General features: G+C 34.1%; 1 protein-coding gene across 1 annotated transcript; it reads right to left on the minus strand.

Moving 5' to 3' along the window:
- Positions 1 to 1,317: 1,317 nt before the first annotated feature.
- On the minus strand, positions 1,318 to 4,094 carry LOC129889456 (aspartyl protease AED1-like). Its single transcript, XM_055964752.1, has 2 exons — positions 3,729 to 4,094; positions 1,318 to 2,519 (listed from the first exon to the last, which is right to left on the minus strand). Exons 1-2 carry the CDS (start codon positions 3,871 to 3,873, stop codon positions 1,471 to 1,473), a joined length of 1,194 nt encoding a protein of 397 aa, XP_055820727.1. The 5' UTR covers positions 3,874 to 4,094; the 3' UTR covers positions 1,318 to 1,470.
- Positions 4,095 to 11,869: the final 7,775 nt, after the last annotated feature.

Here is an 11,869-nt window from a genome sequence, read left to right on the forward strand (position 1 = left end):
CTTGATTTTTATTCAACTGTGTGAGACCATGAACAGATTCCATATGTATCATTGAAAATATGAGTTAAAAAAATAGAAAGATTTACAGAAGAAAGCAAAGAATACCAATTTTAGAAGATTTTTCAAAGATTTACAGAAGAAATCAAATGATACAAATTTTAGGAGAAATCAAATTGAATGAGGATGAAGTGAGATTCCAGATAAGGAAAAACTTAAATATACCTTAGTTAGAACCTTGAAATTGAGTAACAGAAGTACTCAGAAATTCAAAATCTCAAAAACTGATGAAGAAGAGCGAATTTAGGCGAGGATTTAGGGAGGAAGAGTGATGTATCAGTGAGGGAGAGAGAGAGTTAAAGGAAAAAGAGGGATTTTGGATATTTTTTGGTATAATAGGGAATACAAGTAAATATGGTATTAGAATATGTGTAAAAGAGTAATTTTTCCTTATTTAAATGGCCATATAAGTGTTCAGTGAATTTTTTTTATTGCTATAGATGATAAATATTTTCTTAATATTGTATATTTATGTAAGTTTCTCTTATTTAAATGGCCTTATCATGATGGTTGATGTTTAAAATATTTAATACAGAATAAAGAATAATTATGTAACATTTTCTTTTTCGTTTTTTTTTCCATATTCGGCTTATAAGTATATACATTTTTTTTCTTTCAGGATTTTGGGGTATATGTTAACTTGTATTACATGGGTTGATGTTTATAGTTTTTGGTATATGGAACAATCTCGATAAATGCCACCCTGATTCGAATAAAGGTGGGTTTGAGATTTTAAGATTTTATTTTGATGAGTTCGATTTTAAGGATATGGTTCTAATACAAAGTATGCATATATTGTAATATACTCTTTTCGTTCATTTTTTATTTGTTCATTTTGAATTTTGTACGTTCCTTAAACACCTTGTGGTCGGGCCCTTCCCCGGATCCTGCGCATAGCGGGAGCTTAAGTGCACCGGACTGCCCTTTTTTACGTTCCTTAAACAACAATAGTTAATACTAGTAAATTAGTACTATAATATCTATATTAATTAATACATAGTATTAGGTCAAGGGAGTTCAGAATTTCCCATCGGTTGCTGGTTTGAATCCGATTAAGGCGGTACGACTACTATATTAATGTCATATAATATATTGTTAGTTTGATTTTTAACAATACTTTAATTTATCTTTATTAACCCATTCAATAATTTCTTTACTATTCACTCCTTTGAAAATGTTGAACTCCCTGGCTAAAATTTTTGGATTTGTCATTACGAGTAAAAAATTTCTCCGCACAAAATATTTATGTCAAATCATAAGAACGTATTCCAATTAAACAATTATTATTTAACTTGATGCAAACATCCGATGGGAGTAAGTTTTTACCCTCGGAAGAAGTAGTACTACAACAACAATAAGAAGTAGTACTACAACAACAACAAAAACTTGCTATTAAATCGATTATACAAGTAATCACGCACAGTTTGTGCCAAATCCAATTGTTTGCCCTTCCAAATCATAAAGCACATTGAATCCACGCTGTTGAACGATACCAATAATGCCATAGCTATGTGTTGCAGCAAAAGCCAAGCAACTTACTGTATCATCTTTCCTCCATATAGTTCCCTCCTTTGTCAAAGTCACATCAATAGTATTCTCTTGCCCAAAATGGAATTTAATCTCTGGTAACGCGATTGATTCGATTCCCTCTAAGCTGTAGCAAGTGTCCATGAGCTCATCGACTCTATCTAATAATGTATAACTGAACATGTACTGTCTAAAAGCATCACGAAGTGCAGAGTATACCACTTGTGGCAATCGAGTAATGACCGTTCCACTGTCTATAATTGTCCCTCCAGATGTGAATTCTGTCGATGGAACACTAAGTTCGTTTCCATCTACACTTATTCCAACTAAATCAATATAGTATTTTTCTTGATCGCCTCCACTTAGCATTGATGTAATTTGATTTGTACAAGTGTTAGATTTTTCTGTGGCTTTATCCCCAAATTGTAGATCTCCACCACCATCATTTTCTGGGACAAAATAGCTAAACGCTTTCATTGATGCACCACCTTGAGATACCAAAGAGGAGTCTCCTTTGCCAAGTCCAAGAAATCCAGCTGCATTAACAAAATTTTCGCCATTGCCATCGGAGATTCGTTGGGCACAACCAAATTCGAAGTTCTTTATTGAATCAAGACCATCTATAATGAGAGTATCACATACCCAAAAGCCTATTGCATACGAATTATCACCATAAGAGGCGGTAAAGGGATTTTTGAATGTATTTTGGCAGGATGATTTAGAAGGATCATACGGAGGATCGTCTGATGTGCAACCTTGGGTACAAAATAGACAACGTACCCAAGTCGAACGGCTACCAGTGTCAATGATTAAACTATAATTTTGTTGTGGTGTGCCAAGACTTATCTTTACAGAAAACCACCCATAATCAGGATCATATCCATTATCAGCAATTGAACCAACTCTTTCCAACTTATGCGATCCATTTATTGGACCTATATAACAACCATAAAAATTTCATAAGCACTAGGAAAATAAATTTAATAGATGAATTAGGCATACATAGCTACAAATTTAGAATTTAAGTTACTAAAAATTGACCATTTTTTCATTACATTTTAAACCATGATTGAGTTGATTGACTATCTCAACTTTCACCTTGTTATTGAAGATTCGATTTCCCATCTCACAATCCTCTCTCACTTTCTCTTATCCCATCTTTTTTTTTAAAATTAAAAAAAAAAAGAGGTAGACCAAAAAGTGGTTTGCTTGCACCATTTTTACAATAAAAGACTAATTTACCCAAACTTGTGATATCAGGGGGTGTCAATGATTCGGCTCGATTGGTTATTTAATAAACTTTATATCATATTAATTTTTATATTATAATATTTTTCGTAACTAATAATACACTTTTCGAAATTGTCCTTGATTCTTTTTGGTATCAATACGGTTTGATTAGTGTTTAGTATCTTTTAAAACTGTCATGTAAGAATCAAACGTAAAAATTTCATACATACTTGCATGATGCACCAGACTTTGGTTTAAAAAAATAAATAAAATAAAAAATAAAAATATAAATATATATATTAGAATTTTTAGTTATTTTTACTATTTAAAAGGTGATGAATTAATTTTGGAATACATTTTTCTGAATTTTAAGCAAGTTCAAGAAACTTTTCTTGTACCAAAGTTGAACATGCAAAAAGGGTAAAAAGAGAGATCCATCCCACTATTCTACAGTTAGTATAAAGATAATCAATCAAAGATGAGAATTCAAATCATACGAGGGGAAAAATATTAATTAAGAGGAGACTCAAAAATTGGGTGTGTTTAAATATTCTATAAGAGAAATCTAAATCATATGAGAGCAAAAATATTTAGTACTTTGTAATGCTTGCTATTCAAAATTATTGAAATACCTTGTGGCTTGTTATTCAAGATGTTTGAACTAAATTTAAGAATTGGTTTAGAAATGGGGACTTTGAGATGTTAATTACTTGATGGCTTACAACCGTTTTCATCATTCTCAAGAAGAAAATCTTTATGAGTTGTTATGTTTAAACTTAATATATAAAATATATTTTACACACAATTTTATTCAGTAATTTTTCGATTAAATCTTACAAAATCAAAAATCTTACCTGAACTATTCCGTATGTTATAGATTTATATAGAATTTTTATTAAAAAGTAGCTACTTACCTGAGCTCTGGCGGTTGGGTTTTGGTTCCACCTGAGACTGAGAGTGAGGTGTTGTTTCTCCATGAATAGGCACTACTTTTACTGTTAGGTAACACATGACCAAAAAGAAGCATATTGTAAGAATATGTTTAGACATCCAAGCCATATATGTGTAGAATGAAAGGACACAAAACAGAATAATTTTTGTTGTGTGTTGTTCTGCTTCTTGACTACTTTAATTTGTTTATAGAATCAACCACAATTTTCATATTCTTAAAAAAGGAGAACAAGTCAATGCTAAAGGAAATTAAGAAAACTTCAAAGTACTTTTTTGCTTTTCTAAAATTAGGGGCAGGGGAAGGGGACATCAGACAAATTACAAAGTGGGAATCGAATCATAACCAACAAAGCGAAAGTTAGGTAGTCAACCAATTGTTAAATTTGAAAAAAAAGTATAATCACTTTATTTAATATAAAAGTCATTATAATAATTAAAAAATAAAATAGATTTTAAATAATTATAGTAGCTTTTCTTACCTGACTATTTATTTTATTGCGTCATTTATATCATGTTGTTATTTCAAGTCTATATAAAGCTGTACTTTCCTTTGATTTAAGATACCAAAAAAAGCTAAGACTTTAGCATACAATACTCTTAACATTGTGCCTCTGTTTTTTTCATAAAGTTTCCGGTCTATTTTCTCCAACAATTATTATTCATATATATATATATATATATATATATATATATATATATATATATGTATATATATATAAAAAAAAACTTTATGTCTCAATCTTTTGGAAACGGTCCTGCGAAGATTTTCCAAGTCTTTGGAATTATTCTTTATTTTCCAAGTCTTTGGAATTCTTTTTTTTTTGTTTATATACTTTTGAGATAAGTATAAAAAATACATCTAATTTTTTTTTGAGTTTTATATCTAAATTATTGTAAGTGTGAATTTCATACATAAACTATCACTTATTAGTTTGAGAAATACACCTCTATCTTTTATTCCGCTCTCATCATGGTGTGTATACTACACTCTTCTTTCAAGTAAAAAAAATTGTGACATCACACTTCAAATGAGCAAAAACAAAAAATTAAATAAATTATTAGAATTAGTTAAAATTAAAGATTAAAGTATTGGTATCCCCCTTCCCCGTCCCCCTCCAAAAAAAAATTACTTCTCCCACTCCACCACTTTCTCTCACCATACCCCCTCCAAATTTTTTAGTTTTATTTTTATTTATTAAATTTATTTTATAAAAGTATTTTGTAAAAAAATCTTACTTCATCTCCCCTCCTCTTCCAAATTTTTTAGTTTTATTTTTATATTTTAAATTTCTTTTATAAAAGTTTTTTTTAAAAAAATCTTACATCATCTCCCCTCCCTCCCCCTCCCCCCTCAAATAATAATTTAGATATTATTTTATTTTTTAAAAAAAAATCTTACCCCGCTCCACCTAACCCTCTTCTTCAAAAATTTTCTCGTTTTGTGTTAGATATATACATATGATTTTAGGAAAGTACTTTTTACTTGGCGCAAAACTTTTATTACTGTTATATTCGGTATGCAAGTAGAAAAAAATATTTTCCTAAAAATATAATTACATATCTAACACAAAATGAGAAAATGTAAAAAAAGAAGAAGAAGAAGAAGAAGAGCGGAAGGTTAGATGGGATGATTATAATTTATTTTTTTAAAAAAATAAAAATAAAAATAAAAATGTTTTAAAAAATAAAATAAACATAATAACATTTTTTAGGAAGGAGTGGGGAACAAGGCGAAATATAATTTTTTTTAAAAATATATTTTATAAAAGAAATGTAAAAAAAAAGGACGAGGGATTGTTTGGGGGAGTGGTGGACTGGGTGAGAAAAATATTTTAATTTTTTTAAAAAAATAATTTCTTTTTTTTGGGGATAGAAATACTTTAATCTTTGACTTTACTAATATTAATAGTTTATTTAATTTTTGTCAATGTGAAATATTTTATCTGGAATGCTACGTGACAAGGTTCTTTCAAAAAAATAGAGAGGATGTATTATACACACTATTGAGGTGTGTTTCTCAAACTAATAAATGATAATTTAGGTATGAAACTTTCCAATAGTTTAGGTATGAAACTCAAAATAGGATAGTTTAAATATGTTTTTAACACTTAATCATTGTCTCATCAAGAACCTCTCAAATAGTGAGACAAAAATTAAACATTAAGAAGGTAAGATTATGTATCATATCCTTCATGAGACATTAATTGATGGAACCTCATGAATTCTAACATCTCTATCATTAAGCCTCAACATATATAATTACTTGAATTAAGTTTTATATATTTACAAATATATATATATATATATCATGATATTTGTATTACGTAAATTGGCTCCAGGGTTAGGCTAGTAGAGACGTACCTTTAACCCAATTAAAATTGAAGACCACCAGGTCAGTCAGTCCGTCCACTAGTAATCCAAATTAATGGGGTCTCTCTAATTTTGTCTTACAGAAAGCTAAGGTCTGTGAAACCAAAATACATATCTACCAATTTTATGCATGGTGAAAATTTGCCCATTTACAGAAAGTCATTTTAGGGGTTCGAGACTTTTTAAAGGTTAAGTACTAAAAGATGAAGTATAATGTGAATCGGAAAATGAAGGAAAATAAGATGAATGTAAAATAAAGTTCATTTCTCCTTTATTGGTGATGAAGAAGAGATTTTTTGTACTTTCAAATAGAAAAACTCCTACCTATTAAAGAGTTGAGAGAGAGTCTCCCTCGCGTGATAACTCTCTTGGCTTTGGCAAATTTCATTTGTTAAGTTCGCGAAAATTCTGTAATTTCGATTGTGTAATTTGTTCTAGATACATTGTATCAAAGTGTATTTGCATGTATCTGGGATACATAACAAATCTCGCTCAACACTCTCGTATGTATCTAGTATCCCAGATACATTCGAATCATACCAAATACACACAAAACATGTATCTAGTGTGTATCTAGTCCATTAATGGAGGTTCTCAGTAGTCCATTAATGTGGGAAAATAGAAGAGAGGAGAAGGAACGATAGAGAGAGAGTGAGGAGAGGAATCTGAATTAGAGATTGAGAAAAAAGAGAAATATCTCATTATATTTTTTGTTAAGCTGACTAGTACATGTACATATATATTTCTACTTAATTGTGTATTGTGCACATATACACACCTCACTGAATTGCTAAATAACTAACAACTACTTAGTTAGTTTCTAACAACCAACTAACCAGTTTGGTCAGTTTAACTACCATTAATTAGCTATGGTAGCGTGACTAACTAGACCTTTAGTCAACACTCCCCCTCAAGCTCGTGGCTTAAACAAATCCATGACTCCTAAGCCATTTAGAAGAAGTTGATATTGTGCTTTGCCAAGGCTCTTTGTGACCAGATCAGCCAGCTGATTTTCAGTATGTGTGAATTCAGTTTTCAGGGTACCTTGACATATCTCTTCCCTTACAAGTGACAATTTATGTCTTTTGGTTCTTTCATGAAATATTGGATTTGCAACAATTTGTATGACAGATTTGCTGTCACACACCATTCTAACAGAAAGATCAACTTGAATGCCAAGTTCTTTGAATAAACCAATCAACCAAGTTACCTCAGCTGCACAGTTTGCCATGCTCCTGAATTCAGCTTCTGCTGAACTTCTGGAGACTATCTCTTGTTTCTTAGATTTCCAAGATATGAGAGCTCCACCAAATTTGATCAGGTAGCCAGTGACAGACCTCCTGGTCTCTAGGCATTCACCTCAGTCTGAGTCACAGTAGGCAAGGAGTTGCTCTGAGGTTTCTGATGGCATGAAGAGTCCAAGGCCTGGAGCTTCTTTGATGTATCTGACTATTTTGAGTGCTGCATCCATATATGATTCCTTAGGGCAATGCATTTATTGGCTCAACTTCTGAACTGAAAATGCAAGATCAGGCCTGGTCATAGTAAGATAGAGAAGTCTTCCTACTAACCTTTGATATCTGTCAAGGTCTTTCAGCACAGGATCTTCATGTTCTCCTTTTGGAGCAACAATTTCATCATACTTGACAGAGGTTAATTTTTGATTTTGTTCAAGTGGTGTAGCTGAAGGTTTGGCTTCCCCTAGACCAGTTTCAGCTATTATCTCCAGTGCATATTTTCTTTGAGATAGATGTATGCCTTTGCTAGATCTGGCAACCTCAATCCCAAGGAAAAATTTAAGTTCTCCTAGGTCCTTCATCATGAATTGCTTCTGCAGGTCACTCCTTATGCAATCTATCAGATTTTGTTTGTTGCCAGTGATTAAGAGATCATCTACATAGACTAGTACAATCACAATATCACCTCAGCTTGTCTAGTGAACAGTGAGTAGTCATAATGGCTCTGAATAAACCCCAGCTGTATCAAGGCTTCTGTTAATTTAAGATTCCATTGTCTAGGAGCCTGCTTGAGGCCATATAGTGACTTGTGGAGTTTGCAGACCTTACCTTGCTCCCCTTGTCTTGCAAAGCCAGTAGGAACAGTCATGTATACCTCCTCCAAGAGATCACCATTGAGAAAAGCATTATGAACATCCATTTGATAAATGCACCAGCCTTTGGAAGCAGCAAGAGCAACAATGAATCTAACAGTGACCATCTTAGCAACTGGGCTGAAGGTCTCTTGTTGGCTGTACCCTTTGGCCACCATCTTGGCCTTATACCTTTCAACATCACCTGAAGCCTTGTATTTCACTTTGTATACCAACTTGCAACCAATGGATTTCTTGCCGGGGGCAAGTCCACCACACTCCAAGTGTGATTATTCTGCAGGACAGTTATCTCCAGTTCTATAGCCTGGATCCATTTTGGATCAAGTGAGGCTTCAGAATAGGAGGTAGGCTCAATTACAGTTGAGTAGGCAGCCAAAGCATGAGCATAAGTTGGAGACAAATGAGCATAAGATAGATGATCAGACATGGGATATGAAGAAGAGGTACTATGATGTACAGTGACAAAGTCCTGAAGCCATAAGGGAGGTTTGGTTTGTCGGGAGGATTTCCTAGGAGGAGGAACATTTAGAGTTGGAGGAAGGTGAGTGAAGGTCAGGACAGGAATAATGAGGAGCTGGAGGAGATTGAGGTAATAAAGGAGACAGTGGCACAGATAGAGGATCAACAGTATGTCGAGGTAGAGTAAGAACTGGAAATAAGGGATTAGAGGAGACTTGCAAGTCTTTGAAAGGAAAAATATCCTTCTTGAACACTATATTTATATTAACAAACATAGATTTAGAATGCAGATCATAGAGGAGATAGCCCTTTTGTGACATAGAGTATCCCATCATGACTGCAGGAATAACTCTAGGGTAAATTTGTCTGAGATCTTAGGGCAGGCTGCATAGCACAAACATTCAAAGGTTCTTATATGTGAGAGGGAAGGGGGTGAATAATGGAGTACTTCAAAGGGATATTTGTAGTGAAGAGGTTTGGAAGGAAGTCTATTAATAATGTACACTGCAGTGGTGACACACTCACCCCAAAATTTCAGAGGTATGCTAGCTTGAAACCTGATTGCTCTAGCCATGTCTAGGATGGTTCTATGCTTCCTTTCAGCAACCCTATTTTGTTGAGGAATGTAGACACATGTACTCTGATGAAAGATACCAGGATTAGAAAGTAGAGATTGGAAGTCATGGCTAAAAAATTCACTACCATTATCAGTCCTGAAAGTTTTAACAGTGGTAGAGAAAAGATTATGAACTTGTGCAAAGAACTTTCTCAACACCACTATAGTATCAACTTTGGAAGAAATAAGAAACAACCAAGTAAACCTGGAAAAATCATCAACTATGGTAAAAAAGTATTTCATTCCAGAATGAGTGGGCACTCTGTAAGGGCCCAAATATCACAATGAACCAGCTCAAACACTGATGTAGAGGCATAAGAACTAGTTGGAAAAGGTAGCTTAGTTTGTTTAGCTAAGGGGCAGACAATGCAAGATAAATATACAGTGGTATGAACTATATCAAGACCAGTGGACTTTTTTATTATGTCTATGGGGGCATGACCCAATCTTCTATGCCACAAGGAGTCAGATTTAGCTTGACTTGCTGGAGCAGAGGAAGTATTTGTTGAGTGTGCAGAAAGAAGAAAGGTTGGAACTGAGTTGATGAGATTTTCCTTGGGGATGTAGAGACCTTGATCGTCTCTACCAATCCCCCTTACCAGTCCATTTGAGAGTTCCTGAAAAATACAGAAATCAGGAAAGAAAGTTGCCATACATTGAAGCTCTTTGGTAAGTTTTGACACAGATAGTAAGTTACACTTAAAGTCTGGAACAAACAACACATTACTAATACTTTGACTACCAAGTACTTTAGTTCTCCCAATGTGTGAGACTGATACTACATTACCAGTAGGGAGGTGAACTTCTTTTCTCTTAGAGCTAGGTACAGGTTGAACTGCATCAAGCATATCAAGACTAGCTGTCATATGATCTGTGGCTCCAGTATCAATTATCCAGTCCATATGCACATATTTGGAGACTAAGGCATATAAGGTACTATCTGTAGTAGCTGCTTTAGCTGAGTACTCCACTGCATTCTCACTTCCTTTTGCCAGCATCTGGATGATTTGTTGATACTGATCTTGTGTGAAAAAGGTTGTTGTTGGTGGAGCTGAAGGATTCAGAGTGGACAGGCCACTGTTAGTAGATTGAGAGACTTCAACTTGATTGGCATAAGAGCTTGTGCCTCCACCTTTCTTCTTTGATATCCACCCCACAGGATAACCTTTAACCTTGAAGCATTGTTCCTTAGTATGTCCCCTGTATCCACACACTTCACATACAACTTTCTGAGGCTTTTGAGACTGTGGCTTGTATTGAGGATCATAGTGTCCTTTGTTTGGATGACCATCACCATTTCCTTGTTGATGTCCAAAGTTTTCACTTCCATGAGTATATGTTTTCTAACTAAACAGGGTTGCACTTTCAATAGTCCTGTGAAGAGAGACATCCGAACTGGTATAGATTAGATTTTTCTGACTTTTATGATCTAAGATGAGTGAAAAAGCTTTGTTTAGATTTGGAGTGGGAGTTTGAAGCAGAATCTGTCCTCGAGCAGCTGAGTAAGATTCATTCAATCCCATTAGGAACTGAAGTAGCCTTTGATGCTCGCAATGTTCTTTGAATTTTCTGGATTCATCACAGGCACATCCTGGACAAGGCATGATGGTCGAACTTATTCCACAGACTGTTAAGTGTGGAATAATAATCAGTCACTGACAGTGTTCCTTGGCTTAAGCAGTGAATCTCCTTATGAAGATGAAACACATGTGATCCATTTATCTTATCAAACCTCTCTTTTAAATCACACCACACTTTATGAGCGGCATCACTATATACTACACTACTAAGTAGGCCTGGTCTAACGGAGTTCATAATCCAGGATAAAACTACGGCGTTGCATTTTTCCCAAATATCAAAGTATTCGGAAGGAAATTTTGACTTAGGGTATCTACCATCCACAAACCCTAACTTACTCTTACCTAGCAGTCCAATACGCATGGACCTACTCTAGATTGTGTAGTTCTCTAAGCCGGTGAGTTGCAAGGAGATTAGTGAGCTTCATGAAGTATCACTAGGTTGAAGATAGAGCGGATGATTGTGATCTATCACCGGAGTGTTGAATCGAGTTGCCTCGGTGGTGGTGTTTGTGTTTAGATTGCTCGTTTTCATAGATCCAGCTTCAAGTCCAGCTGTAATGGCCATTTCTTCAAGCTTCGAGCTCCTTTTTTTGTTGTTTCTTCTTAGCTGCTGACTTTCGATTCTAGTGCTCCTTGGCTTTGAATCTCAGCAGTAGGTTGCAGCACTTCGTAGATCGTAGTGCAAGCTCTGATACCATGCTAAAACTCCATTAATGAAGGTTCTAAGTAGTCCATTAATGGAGGAAAAGAGAAGAGATGAGAAGGAGCGATAGAGAGAGAGTGAGGAGAGGAATTTGAATTAGAGATTGAGAAAAAAAAGAAATATCTCATTATATTTTTTGTTAAGCTGACTAGTACATGTACACATATATTTCTACTTAATTGTGTATTGTGTACATATACACACCTAACTGAATTGCTAACTAACTAACAACTACTTAGTTTCTAACAACCAACTAACCAGTTTGG

The sequence above is a fragment of the Solanum dulcamara genome, chromosome 5 (assembly GCF_947179165.1).
Source record: "Solanum dulcamara chromosome 5, daSolDulc1.2, whole genome shotgun sequence".
Lineage (NCBI taxonomy): Eukaryota > Viridiplantae > Streptophyta > Magnoliopsida > Solanales > Solanaceae > Solanum > Solanum dulcamara.

Coding starts and splice junctions, on each gene's coding strand:
- LOC129889456 (XM_055964752.1), bottom strand. CDS start 3,873: ATGGCTTGGATGTCTAAACATATTCTTACAATATGCTTCTTTTTGGTC. Junction 2,520..3,728: donor ACCCAACCGCCAGAGCTCAG/GTAAGTAGCTAC, acceptor GTTGTTATATAG/GTCCAATAAATGGATCGCAT.